General features: G+C 36.8%; 1 protein-coding gene across 1 annotated transcript in view; it reads right to left on the bottom strand.

Moving 5' to 3' along the window:
- The window catches only part of LOC122800901 (putative coiled-coil domain-containing protein 195), an 88,025-nt gene extending 75,255 nt beyond the window's left edge, over nucleotides 1–12,770 (bottom strand). Inside the window, exon 1 of the mRNA XM_044070244.1 lies at nucleotides 12,157–12,770. Within this exon, the coding sequence (XP_043926179.1) occupies nucleotides 12,157–12,382 (226 nt within the window). The 5' untranslated portion in view covers nucleotides 12,383–12,770. The remainder of the gene's footprint in view (nucleotides 1–12,156) is intronic.
- Between the last annotated feature and the right edge of the window lie 2,656 nt (nucleotides 12,771–15,426).

The following is a 15,426-nucleotide window of genomic DNA, read 5'->3' as shown; positions in this document are numbered from 1 at the left end:
TTACTATCCAGCCTATGTGCTGACAAGGATGACCTTAAGGTATTTGGTATTGGCACTAGTTCCTCGAATACCACCGATTTAGCCATATTGGATCCAGTTGACGGTTGTTTGTCTGAATTTAATCAGCTAGGTAAACAAATTAAAACCTTAAGAACCAACATTTGGCACCATAAGCTGTTTAAGGCATACCAAGCTCAAAATATTTCACCAAGAGGATTGAGATCTAAGATTCAGCCACTAGTTGGTGTACTGGATGACCTGTTAATCAGGGACTGGCAAGTAGCACAGCAAGAAGCCGCTATGGCACTGGTTAATATATTAGCTTCCTTCTATGAAAGGACAGTCAATGCCAATACCCTGGATGTTGAAAAAACATGTGATAATTTAAAACAATTTGAAAATCATTCACAATTTCATAGTTGTCTGAACAAACTATCCAAGGAATTATCCATATTGGAGAATAATCTTAAATCCAAAAAACTCCATAAGTTTGCTAGAGATAAAGAAGACTACAGCAGGGGTAGGCAATTTGAATCTCATAGAGGTGTGAGATTTGCCCAAGGGACCAAAAATTTCACTTTTGTGCGCAAAAAAAGACCGAGATCAATTCTCAAAAAATCAGGATCTTCTAGTAACACTCTTGGTGAGGAGTCCTCCACAACAGACAATGAATCAACCAGCACTGGTGAATCACCACATAACAAAAGAGGTAGAACCATGGTTAGCCCTTTAGGGGCAGGAAACAAAAAGTCTAGAGGAACTCTTCAAGTCAGTGGTGAAATAGCTCACTCTGATAAAAATGTGTTAAATATCTCAAAATACACTTTGTCACCTGATGAATATTCTATACTTAATAAAGGTCTGGGTTTTATTCCTGGTTTCTTTATTGACGAAAGTTCACATGTATCTGACATTTTAGAGTTTTGTAGAAAAATTAATCTTAACTTATTTTTCAAACAACAGGACAACTCTAACTTCTCTCAAAGATCTACAGACTTTGGATTTCACAAATCCACATTTAATCCCCCTATGGACAAACATGTTGCGGTGTTTCAACAGGCTGTTATCAAAGATTTACACTTCTATTCCAACAGTTCTGATAATATAAGAAATAATATATCTTATAAGGAACAACTTGCCCTGACCAGACTTAAAAACAACAAAGATATAGTTATACTCTCTGCTGACAAAGGGGGTGCGGTTGTTGTCATGGACGCAGATTACTATAGGGATGAGGGAAATGGACAATTGTCCAACCATCATCACTACATGAAAATGAGTACAGATCCCACACCCTCTTTCCAACAAGAAATTAATGATTTTCTACAAGAAGCAGTTGATGCTGGTATCATCTCTGAAAAAACCAAAACACATCTCATGGTCAAGGATCCAGCAAAACAATACCTTTATTTGCTGCCTAAAATTCATAAGTCTATTAATAAACCACCGGGCAGACCGATTGTATCGGGCATTGGATCTCTAACAGAACCCTTATCTATGTTTCTGACTGAGAAACTTAAACCACTATTATCATGTATCAGAGCCAGAATTCAAGACACCACGGAATTCCTACAAATTGTCTCTGAATCGCAACTTGAACCCGGCTGGCTATTATGCACTTTGGATGTTAAATCATTTTATACTAGCATTCCACATTGGGCAGGACTGATGGCCCTGGATTTTTGGTTGAATAAAGCCAACATTTATCCCCCTGGATTGAACACACTACTTGTATGTATGGCGGAACACGTTCTGACTAAAAATGTATTTTATTTCCAGCAAGATTGTTACTGGCAAATACAAGGCACGGCCATGGGAGCCTCATTTGCACCAATCTATGCAGACCTATATATGGGTTACATTGAAGAGCACATCATTTATGATGAATTGCATAATGTGTATCTACCGGAAATTGACATCTGGAGAGATATTTGGATGACTGTTGGCTTGTGTGGAAAGGTGGTCCAGACTACCTTCAAGAATTTATGGAACATCTTAATGGACACATGTGGGGGACGGACTTTACTGTGGAATATGATCTGAATAACATTCATTTTCTAGATGTCCACTTACAACGACAACCTGATCATACACTCAAAACATCTGTACATCGTAAATTTCCACAATATAATACCCTACTACATGCCAACAGTCTCCATCCAAAACACATTATCAAGAACATTCTGAAATCTCAGTTTCTGAGAATAAAAAGAATATGTTCATCGGAACAGGATTTGAATACACATCATGAGGATTTAGCCAATAGATTTTTGGCCAGAGGATATCATTGGGACACGATCAGTTCTGCTGCACAATGGAGTAACAATCAACCCAGGGATTCATTGCTAGTTTACAAGAAAAAAGCCAGATCCAACAATCCAGATATATGTAGATTTGTTACCACATATGGAAGAAACAGTCACAATCTCATCAATATTATCAATACACATTGGAACATACTCAAATCTCACCCTCTTTTGGAGGGATATTTAGGAGAACGATGCTATTTTTCATATAGGAAGGGTAAAACACTAGGTTCCCATTTTTCCTATTACAAAAGGAGTGTCATGGAGGCAACTCTTGCATGCAGAGAACATTAACAGGGGACAAACTAGTTGGTACATATCCCTGTGGCCATTGCAGTTTTTGTGGTTATATATTCAAAACTAAAAGTTTCACAAGCAAAAATACTGGTCAGTTACATGATATAATTTTTTTTGGAAATTGCAGTTCAGACTGGATTGTTTATCTAGCTACCTGTACGTGCCAGGCCTTTTATGTTGGTCAAACATCTAGACAATTTTGCATCAGGATATCAGAACATTTGGGTGATATTAGAAATTGCAGGCTAACAAACGCACTATATAGACACACCATTAAGCATCCCACCGCCAAATTTTCATTTTGTATTATTGACAATATCATTGGAAATCGGGCATTTAAAACAGGATGGCATGACATTCTAAACAAAAAGGAAAAAAGATGGATAGTCAAACTTGGTGGGCTTTTCTCACCAGGGCTCAATGATAAAATGTGATTTACCTAAAATGTATCTTTATAACATTTGTTTTTCTCAACCATTTTCACTTCGTATTGATGTGTTTTCACATTGTTACCCCAACATGATTTATTGATATTATTATAATGTTCTAGTGAATTTCATGATATTATGTCCAATTGTGCTAACCATATTTTTATTTTATACAGCACATATCTTCTTCACTACACCAAGGTAACATTTCATTTTCTAGCCAACTGGTATTATGAAAGTTTGGTACCGTTTAAGGTGGACAACACTTTCTTTGTATGCTTTATAACCATTTATTTTTAATTCTATTAATGTTTTTTCTTTTTTGACAGGAAGTGATGTCATTGCTTCCTTGAAGGGTATATAAGGAGCAGTTCTCATTTTGTGATTGTAACTACTGATGAAAGCTTAACAGCTGAAACCGTTCTAGTTTTGGTGCAATAAACCTTATTCATTGGAACCATTCGAGGTGCTGGCTTTATTTTTTGTATTGGTCACATAAGCTTGGTTGCCGGGCACCAGCCGTACCTGCTAGCTTGTTCTCAAACTGAATGAGCCTTCCCATTCTATCATCTTTTTCTCTTTAGTTATTTGAACCCAATACCTTGGTTTCTTTGCCAGTTTATTCCAATAAATTCTGACCTTGTCTTCCCTATTGTCTGTATCCCTAATTGCAGTCATCCCTATCAGCAGAATCTCCTTTCTCCATTCCTGTGTTGTACTCCTCTTTAGACAGACACAGTCAAAAGAGACTTGGGTACTTGTGTGGACAGCTATTTCTCATCTGAGCATTATGGTTCCATTGTTGTAAGGAAATCCTTTGTTTTTTTGGCTCCATTAATTTCTAAGGGTATATCCTCAGGCTCCAAAGAGGTTATTCTGTTGCTGTACTGTTCTTTCATCAGACCCATCATGGAATAAAGTGCCCTGTTTGCAAAGTACAAATCCAAGCATATTACTCAACTGCAAAAGCCCATGAGATTTCTAACCAAGACAATTAAATTCACTAAATTCTTCAATTATCCCAATAGATTAGAGTGACTCTCTTTATACTCAGTAGACTACTGGTAGGTTCATGGTCACCTATATCTCATTTTTGAGCAGTGAAAAAAAATCCAATTTTACCTTCTATTTTTTTTTTTGGTAAGACTTGTTTTTCTAGAAACACTTACACAAGGACATAAATCTACATCAAGGAATAACCAAAACTCACTGGAGGGATAGATTCCTAACTGGCATATTCCCAGCCTATGGAGTAAGTTACAACTGCAGGCCATGCTACCAATCTGCTCCCCCCAGCCTATGAATGGGTTCAAGGCACAACCATCATTAATGTAGGTAGCCCAGCATTTCTACTTAAGCCCTCATCCTGAACCCCTGGATATAACACGATCCCCTATATCACTGTGAGGACCTCATATGCCCTTCTATGGGTGCACATGCACTTCCTCAACCTTAGACAAGGGCTGCCATCCTCAACTTTGGAAGCCATAGCACATGTCCTTCTCAGTACTGAAATTTGTTACATGTAAAGCCTAGCCTTTCAGGGAGCGGAATGGATGGCTGGGAGTCCACATTTTCTCCCCTCTGGAGGGATGGTCCATTTGCTGCTCACTGTCACCATCCCTGGCATAGCTACTGCAGAATTAGAGACATCATATGAACTCAGGTTATCTAGGTCATGGTCAAAACTTCACCCCTTTCCACCACAGTGCTAGGTTAAAAAAGCAAACGAAAAAATAAATATCCATAGAAAATAAACATGATACGATACAATACGACACGATATATAATATGATATGATATGATAAGATATATGATATGTACTGTAGGCCATTCATAATACAGAAAACTTAGCATGCTGGTTATATACTGTAAGAATTAAGAAGAGAAAAATATTGAATTTCTTTTTTACTTTTTCAAAAGGTTACTTAAGAAAATTATTAAGTTACACTTTCAATGTTTTCCTTTGAAGGTGATATAATTTAAAAAAAAAGGCCTCAGAGGTGGAAATATATGTTTACAGCCATGGTAGAAAGCTTTAATTGATTATTTATCTGAGTTCATTTTGCAAGGCACACCTAAGGCAAGCCGTCACTTTATATTTTAGAACTCAGTTTATTTTAGATGTTTAAATGCCATGATGAAGCACACGGGAGATAACATCCACTGTGCATGGCAGTGGACTGTCATGCTGCTTGCTCTAAGAATGCATTTTGTACTGACTGGAAGACTTCAAAACCTCACCACTGTACTGTGTGGCATCCACCTTACTGCCCATTCTTCTGCCTATGTTAAAATGAATTAATTCCAAAATATGCAATGAGAAAAGTATCTTCCCACTGATGGTTTAATCAATGCTTAATGGATCATGCAAAACTCTGATCTTTCTTTTGAAAGTGCATGTTAATTATAAACAACATTGATAATATCGATAGTTATTGGGACACTTTTCTTTTCATAAAGCATTTATCATATTTGGTTAGAACATGTATGCATCCCATATCAAATGAAAAGCCACTCCATCCATATCCAATAATAGTACTTTCTTAAAAAAAAGATTCTGCTTTTCTGTTTCACAATAGTGTTTGTTAGAAACATGAGTGGCCCCTGCTGTTTATTTCAGAGTTAGTTTGAATCAACAGTACATTTGTTTTGACTGCAATATGACATGCTTGTACTGCTGCACAGTAACATTATGCATATAAAACAAAGCTGGGAACAAAGCTCTAAAGTAACATGGCTTCTGGTCTGGATGAAGTACTGTGACAGCTCTCTGGTCACTAATGGAAGATATACTGGGTAAATACAGAAAAAGGCACATTCTTCATTGACTTCACTAAGACCTTTGATCTCATTGACTACTCCCTCTTCCTGGACAGCCAGACAGGAATGGGCATTAGTTCATACACAATACCATGGTTAAACAACTTCATCTCAGACAGATACTTCAGAATATGAATAGGACCCTCTGACTTGGAAAAGCTTTCTTTCCTACTGATGTCTCACAGAGATCAATTTTTGCCCCACTTGTTTTCTCAATATTTATTAACAAACTCTCAGAGAACATACCTCATCATCTCCTGATCTTATATGCAGATGACATGGTTATCTACAAATCCTCCCCCAAACTCTTCCATATTCAATGTCTGCCTAAGCAGATCTTTGCTCATTCCATAACTGGCTGATTAATCATAAATTAATACTCAATGCCTTCCAAAACCAATACCATACTGCTTGGTGTCACCCAAAGCTCTCCCATTCATGCAATAGCATTCACATCACTGACCTAAACAGCTGCAAAGAACTTCATTCTTCAAATACCTTGGCATTTAAATAAAAAACAAAGTAACAAGGTTTGGAACTGGTACAAACTGTATCAAAAATAAAAGAAAAAACAGTCAAATGTACTTGTGGGCTCAAGTTAATTTGTATTTAAAATGGTTAAGTGCTTTCATCTTTATTACAATAAGACATCATCAAAAACATTTAATCCATTAAATAAAAACCTTTAAATAACTTTGGGTAGCATACACCCACAAAAATAACCGATCACAACACAGGGTAACACACACCCACAAAAATAACCGATCACAACACAACACTTAAAAACCCATGGAGCTTCTTAAAAAGCACCTACTAGAAAAAAATTCACATCAATTAATCAAAACATATACAGATGTGTAAATATTAAATGTCATTAAATATTATAAAAACAGAAACACTTCTAAAAAATATTAGCTCTTCTTTTAAGTTCACTGACTATTGAAATACTATCACTGATTCCAGGTAATGTGGCAGCATCAAGTCTTAACTGCCAAAGCATCTCTTTAAGTAACAACTGGTTTTTCCAGTCCCCAGAGTATGCTGCAGCTGCAACCTGCTCAAGAACCAAAAACAAAACTTACCAGAGGCTTCACATACCAAAGAGTACCTAGAAATGGCACTTCTATTATCTGAGGGGTACGGGAAGGATGGTAGATTTAACTGTTGGTTCGAGTGGGTGGTTTATCTTGCTTTTTGTGTCTACTGCCAAGCTTTCTATATAGGAAAGACAAATAATGCTTTGAATCAGAGGATTTATCAACAGTTGTGTAGTCTACAAAGGCCAGGGACTGACATTTAATATTGACACATTTATATATGTTTTGATTAATTGATGTGAATTTTTCTAGTCGGGGTTTTTAAGAAGCTCCGTGGGTTTTTAAATGTTGTGTTGTGACTGGTTATTTTTGTGGGTGTATGCTACCCAAAGTTATTTAAAGGTTTTTATTTAATGGATTAAATGGTTCTGATGATGTGTTATTGTAATAAAGACAAAAGCACTTAACCATTTTAAATACATATTAACTTCAGTCTACAAGTACATTTGGCTGTTTTTTTTCCTTTATTTTAATACTTTAGCATTTGGTTAGACTAAACACTCAACTTTAAACTATGCATTGAAAAAAAAAAAAGAAATACAGGAACAAAGTCAAATTACGCCTCTTCTGGGCCAAGAAAATCTCCCCCTGTCTTAGTAAGCCAGTGGGAATGGCTATATGAAAGGAGGTCCTACTAGTCCAACTAGAATATGGACTCTCAATCATTGCAGTGACTTCCAAAAAGAATTCCAACATGGGAAACCACAAATTCAGCCCTGGTTTAGTACCCCTGTAACTCATGGATAGTGGTAACATGTAAATGTTCTTCTCATCTCTGGGTTATTCGTACTTAAAATGTAAGGGCTAAAAACTTAATGGGAATACATGACAAGGTTTCTACAGATCCTCATGGATCAATAACCTAGCAAGGATCTATGAACCTATGATTATTTTGGGTCTATATCACGATGTCGAAGTTTTACAACTTCGAACCCTATATGCGCAAACCCATATGCTTGAAGTTGTAAAACTTTGAAAACTTAAAAAAAAAAATAAAAATAATAAAAAACATACCTGATGGTTGTAAGCAGGGGGGTAAGCCCCCTGCACCCCCCAACCCCCCCCACTCTTTAAATATACCAACTCCGAGATCACGCTACAGGGTAGTAAAGGCAAATCTTCCCTTTCCGCACTGTACTGCATTATACTGCAGTCTCAGAGTTGTTATATTTAAAGGGCGGGGGGTGTGGGGGCACACGTGTGGGGTGCAGGTGGGCTTGCCCCCCTGCTTTCAACTGCCAGGTAATTTATTTATTATTTTTATTTTATTTATTTTAGGTTTTTGAGGTTTTACAACTTCGAACATATGGGTTCGACAATATAGCATTCAAAGCATACCTCTCAAGTGTACCCCATTATGAGGAACGTTCCTCATTTGGGGTCTTAAAACATTCATGTTCCTCGAAGTTCCACATTGAAAGGATCTGTCACCAATTCAGTGTTAGCAATGTTTTACCTGATATCCATGGTAAATAGAATTGAATCATACTAAGTCATTAAAAGAACTATTACATAATTAAAAATATTACATTTCAACCATTCTATGAGTTCCTAGATGAAGTTGCTAGTAAGCTGTTAGTGAGTGTTCCACATTTTGCCCATTTGTTCCACATTATGAAAGGTAGTGTTCCTCATTTTGGAGATGGAAAGTTGAGAGCTATGATTCAAAGTTGTAAAACTTCGACAAGATGATATAGACCCGATTATTTTTAACTCTTTCAAGGGCACATCATTACGCTACCCTATCCAAAACAACATGGCTCCCTGTACAACATATATATGACCTCCTACTGAAACTCAGCTCTTCAAACTAATACACCTGAAAACAAACTCACTTCTAGCATCAAAAGTAGTCAAAAACAGGTAACTATAACCTTAGAGGTTATTCATAAACAACCCAGAATCTTCTGAACCCTGAAGCCAATTTATACTGTACCAAACATGACTTTTACAGGACAGCACCCACACTTTGGCAATCATAGGTTTATAGGTGGTTAGTAAGCTATAGGTCCAAGAGCCATTTTAAGCCTAACCAAGCCTACTCCAAATCTGCCAAAATGTTGGTGATGTGTCAATACCTCTCTCAATACCCCAAGAAATTTTACAGTTATGATATAAGCTTGTACACATAAATCATTCACATGCTGCCCCTGTCCACTAGGGCATAGGTGCCAAACCACGAGTAAATTTGTGATTTCCCACATATTGGTCCAAGTTACATTTAAATAGGGTTAGGAATGAATTTTGCTTCATTTGAATAGGAAACCTGTTATAAAGAAAGGGTAATCTTTGAGACATATACCTGTCCCCAGTCTCTCTCTTTCTCGTTCTGCCTACCTAAAATAACTAACTTCATACCCCAGCCTTCTGTCAACAATTAAGTAAATAATTTTTCAAGCAATTCCATAGCAACTGTCTCCAAAAGGTACATATAATTTAATCACCTCCCAGCCTCTCTACAGTACTCTTTCCACTTAGCGATCCTCTACATGCTTTACTTCTGTAGGAAGTACTACTTTTATTAATATAGGGAATGCTCACAGCAACAACAATTGTTGTAACATAAGCAACTTTTTTTTACATTAATATGTTGCTGATATCATTAACTTTGTATCACAATGTAACCAGTAATGTCCTTCCAAATCATTGTTGCAATATTTTTCACTAAAGGAATTCCCTGCTAATGGTAGCCCAACATCTGGCCAGTATATGAAAGCTTTAGGATTTTATATTTTAGTGATGAATACTACAACAGTGAAGAGAATGACATCTACTCTTATGATAAGATTTACCTAGCGCAGACTGTTGCTCATGCCTGAACATTTGTATTTATTTAACATTTGTTTACTGGGAAATCCAACTTGGAACAAAGCCAATTTTCAGCTGAGGGCCAGGGGAGAAATGCTCCAGATGCATGTCTTTGTAATGTGGGAAGAAACCGGAGTACCTGGAGAAAACCCACACGAACGCAGGGCGGACATGCAGACTACACACAGAAGGCACTACAGCTGAGAATCGAAACGGAGAACCTCTTGCTGTGAGGTGACAATGCTACTGCTGCACCACTGCGCCGAACATGAATATGAGTTCAGGCATGCAGCTGGTGGGAAGGATTGGGTGGTGTAGGATTAGGGAGAGGATGGGGAATTTTAGGGCTAGGGAACAGCAAGGATGTTTTATGTTTGGAGTGGAGGGGTACGAGTTTCAGGTTTAGGCAGTGGGAAGGGAGTTTTAGGTTTCAGGGTGGAGTTTTAGGGAGTAAGAAATGAGTTTTAGGGTTATGGAGCAGGAAAGAAGTTTTATGGTTAGAGCTGGGGTTCTGTTAGGGCTATGTGAGTTAGCAGTCAGAGGAGATCATGAAAGTGGGAGCTGGAGCACTTGCCTGTTTGAGCAAATGGCAGTAAGTGTATCGCTAGCATATAGCACGAGAACAAGTGTATCATTAGCATACAGCACATGGGCACTTTTAGCACACCAGTGTTAATCCCTGTTTTCAAACCGTATGTTTTAATTGTGAAACAACTCCTGTAGGTTGTACCTGAAAATTGATAGTTTTGATCAGTGCACTACCCCAGAAAACAAATATGAATAAACAAGTAAACCAGCCATGATGTTCACACTGTGAATATGGTATCCGAAATACACTGTTTGCACTACATATATTTTGTATATAAAATTTCATTATACACAGTCCACAGCTAACTTGACTTCATCTGGGTGATGAACAAGACGTACTATGCTAGAAAAATGTCAGTAAATGACAGCTTTATAGCACTCAAACGTTTATTTAAGTGGACCAAACTGAATGTATACATATGTGTTACCAGGAGTGGAAATGGAGACTGAGTCATATCTTAAGTTTTGTTTGTTTGCAAGTATTTCAAACCCTAATCTGTACTTTTTCAAAAAGAGATCAGAATGAGTAAATGCATTTTCTGTATTAGCATAAAAAACATTAATTGTGGGAATATTTTATATCTTCAAGACAACATCCCATTCAATGTTATTAGCTGTTTAGTTAAATAACATTAATGCAATAATGCTAATATCTTTTTTTTTGTGCTGAATGTTATTAAATCACTTTAAGCACTGTATCATCTTATTTGTCATAAACTATTTCCCTGTCTTAACAATTAACCTTCTCTGTATACTTGGGTGTTCTAATCTACAGCAGTAAATTGCATTAAAACAGAGCAATTGGAAGAAAATAGTTCATGCTGAGCAGTGGAAATGTGTAACATACAGTTAACACTGTCGAGCTTACAACGTAAATATTAAACAAGGAAGACAAAGTAAAGGCAGTTTATTCAAGAAATAATGTCGCAATAACCTAAATAACAGAAAAAGTGAGTCTCAAATGAATTTCCTCAGACGTTTCCTAGAATCAGTAAAAGACAGTAGTGTTAAATGATGAGGCCTGTGGCTTTTTGCGTGGAAGTTTAGGGCGTTATATTTTCTGTGGCTTTCGGATTATCTGATCTCCGTTTTAAAACATGGGAAACAATGTGCTAAACTGTAAAGTGCAAACAATTGAGTGGATTCGAGACCTTAATAAGAAACCGGGAGGAACAAAATGAGTCAAGTCATGATAATTTTCTGAGCCGGTACCCTTAAGGTATTAGAATACCGTAATGGTATCAGGCACAACTGTTTTAGACACTACATTTAAGCAATTCAATATGTGTTATTTGTTACAAAAAAGTTATGTGAATAATTAATATTTTAAAAAGGGCTATTTCAAACCAGCCTCAACAGAAGGTGGTTTATTAAAAATAATTACTGTACTCGCATTTAAAAATCGCAGGCAAGAATGCAACGCGTCAGCGTGTATGTCATCGTCCTCAGCCCGGCATACTTCTCAACTGTCCCAGATTTTGCAGACTCTCCCTGATTTTGCATCACATTTTGCCCTGCCCATGTTAAAATGTCTGATTTTCGGATCAATCATTGAGAATTACAGACATTCATAATACCACTCATTAGAGCTTTATACTTCTTGTCATTCAGAAAACGTAAGTTGATGCAATCTATAAACTTTGTAAGTTAATTAAAATAACATTTAAATTGTCCCTTATTTTGGGCCTGTGTGCCCCCCCCCCTACATATTATTTTTGGTTTTGTCCAAAATTCACGGACAAATAAGTTGAAATATATAGGCTCTAAAGTGAATGGTTAAACTTAAAACTCGTTTACGCATTATTGTACCTTTTTGCTCCTCCAAAACTGGAGCTGAAACATTCCTACGCAGAGCAGCCTGTGCCAAAGAATCTGCTTCTTTTTGCTTTTGATCAGTAGCGGATTGCTTATCCCCGTTCACTTCTTTTTCACTTTGAGTTAGTTCAACGCGCAGCGCAGTATTTTCAGATTTTAGTTTCTTTATTTCTGACTGCAGCTCCTTGATAACCTGGACAAGGCGTCGGTCGTTCTCCATGGTGCTGAACCTCCAGCCCGTCTTTAAATGCGCGGCAATCTCAAGAGCTCGGAGGAGTATCGCTGAGCTTTAGCATGTAATCAGAAGCTGCATTTAGAAAGGAAAGGGAGATCATCGACTCCTTAATTTCTCCAGTCCAGTTTATATTCAAAACACAGTAAAACAAAACAAAGGCCGTGCTATTTAAGTTGTCTCTCATCACTCATCTCCTAGCAGACTGAAGTGCTTGTACAGTAAGAGAACACCTATGATTTATTCATTTAGGTTTCGTTTTTCAAGACCAGACCTTTTGTTTTGAAGTCATTCGAAAGACACGTGAGCATTAAGACAGAAACAAAAAACTTTGCTGAAAGGCAGTATCCTCAAGTGTTTCCTGCAAAAAATCAGGTAGCGTTTGTGGATGCAGTTACCTTAAACCAAAGGAATTGTTAATCTTGGCTTTATTTCAAACGTTAGCAAAACCTTTCAAAGAAACCCGTTGCAGGGCTTCACCTTTTACATCAGTGTTGGCTTCATGCCTCACCCCTTCATTCTTAGGTGTATGAATTATTCAACGCTTCTTGAAAAAAAAAAATAATCGATTCAAACTTTAATTACTGAATAAGGCCACGGCTGCGAAAAAAAGTTACCGTGCTACTGTTTGTGTATGCACTAAAGGAACAAGTCATACAAGTCATTTAAGCGGTCCAATTTATGGATTAGCTAAATGGAAACAGTAACTGCTTCTTCAATATTAAATGTGCATGAGACCGCCGTGTGTCAACAAGGAAATGTTACACAATACTTTCAGCAGTATTACCAACTCTAGCAACAATTGTTAAGGCAAACAACCATTTTTGTTTTCTTAGGCAGGGATGGGAATCTAGATTTTATATTTCATTATGAGGTCTTTCCAGTCCTGACCTATTCTTTTTTCTTCTAATTATAACTTTATAGTCAAAAAGTCAGAAGACGGAAAGGTTAGATGCTTATTCCCTACCTTTGAATTTGATTTTCAGTAAGCTTAGTCCTATTTTAGAATCAAAGGTAATTTGCTGATTTTTAACTGTAGCAGATTTATGCTTATTAATGTATTCACATTTACAGTTACAAACACACACGGATTCATCAACATATTTATATTAATTTGATTATCACTTAAAAGGTGGTAGATTGCAAACATTTAATCCCTCCACTCACTTAAATCCCTCTAAGTATACCAGAATTTATCAAAATCGATGACATTTGTATTTCTTATTTTATTTTTTGTGATATTTCCATTTCATGGAATTTTTCTAATGGTTTTGTTGATAATAGGTTAAATGAAACTCTTGATATCTCACGCTCTTATTAAATGCTACAACTTAAAACTTGTCAGTGTTCTATACTATTTGTTATGTTTATGTCATTTTCTTTCCTGTGTTATTTAAAAGAAAACAAACCGTGTTAGCAGACTACATACTTATACGATTTCAAAGCTTTTGCCATTACACCAATTAATTCAGTTATCATTTTTGGTAAGTTCTCAGAGCTTTCCTGTATGGATAGCATTTTATATGCCAAACTAAGATTCCCTACATTATTGTGCTAACAGACCAATGTACACATAATCACAATGAACATTCACAAACAACACAAAAAGCAGGATGTGCAAAATCAAGAAATAATTACACACAAGTTGCCAGCTGTAAGCCCCCCACCTGCAAAAGTATGATTACAGGGCATTGCTTCCCACTAATAAGTATAAACTAACTGATTGTGAAGATTACCAGAGTGTCACAAGTTCTTTATTATAAAATGTCCATGCCAGTACATACATAGTGCTTGTAGCCATTAACCTCAGTTTATTTAGCTTACTGGATATTTTGGGTGCTCCACAACTTACACTTTTGTCTGTTTGAAAAGCTTGATGTGATTAATATAGCTGGATGACAGAGTACAGAAGAATACTTGAGTGTCATGCAGACTACAGACTATCTCCAGTCAGGGATGCTTTTATGCAAATTAGTTACACTCAACAAAATAAGAGAAGGTGCGAAATGTTTAAGAAAATAACTGATGGAAAGATATTGATTATTGCAGGCTTATCCAACTCTTTTGCACCACTGGCCAAATGTGGCACTGCTTGACTTTTGGGGGGGGTCAAAAAAAAAAAAAACAAATGAAGAAAAATGCCAAACAGAACCAATGTAACATTTTTCATTTCATTTAAGAATTCCTGTTGTTTATGAAGCCAAAAGGCAGTAGTCATAACTTTGATTAGCTTCACTGTCCACTCTCTTTGCCTTGTTGTGGTTAATCATATAGGTATTTGGGTACAAAACAGACACAAAAACCTCATTCTGTCATTCTACCTCAAAGGATTTCAGTACGTCTCAGCCCAGAATTATCCTGAGTTACATGGCAACACACTGCCTTTGTCAGGACATGGACTTAAGTTCTCTTCCTAAGTGCAATGTTGCCTTGTCTGATTAAATTTGCTTTTATTTATTTGTTTGTGTCTTTATTTTACTTCTGATGTAGCAATAACCCAATAAGGACATATTCTGCATATGGATTGCATCTTGCCACAATGAACATACATCACAATCATAGACATAGTACAAACTGAGTATAATGTAATTTTCATGTTGGCCTAGTGGTGGAGACTATCAAAGCAGGGTTGTACCACTGAAACAGTTTGACAAAAAAGGAAAAAAAAAACTTTTAGAGATATCCTCTGGGGCCTGATCATAATGTTCCCTTCTGCTTCTGTAGATTTCTTACTGCTGCTTTTTGCATCTAATAATAAAAAGGGTGTGGGGCATGTCTAACTCTACCATTGCATTTTGAAACTTGTTGGCTACTACCTTTGCAAGAGAAGTAAAAATTATGGGACACAGTTTCTTAATTCCTAGTTTCATGACAAAAACCTGGAAATGCAGTATTTTCTTTTGAATTGGTAGCACAAATTGAAACTGATAGTCACAAAATGAATTGCTGGTAGTTTATGAATTCTGTCAGCATGGTGGTACACATCTGGAAAAACAGTCTATGGCCAGTGGGCTGTGAGTTGGACACGCTTG

Source organism: Protopterus annectens, chromosome 4.part1 (assembly GCF_019279795.1).
Source record: "Protopterus annectens isolate FY-2018-M chromosome 4.part1, PAN1.0, whole genome shotgun sequence".
NCBI lineage: Eukaryota > Metazoa > Chordata > Ceratodontiformes > Protopteridae > Protopterus > Protopterus annectens.
The sequence above is the reverse complement of the archived record's forward strand: the minus strand, read 5'-3'. Positions and strand labels throughout refer to the sequence as shown.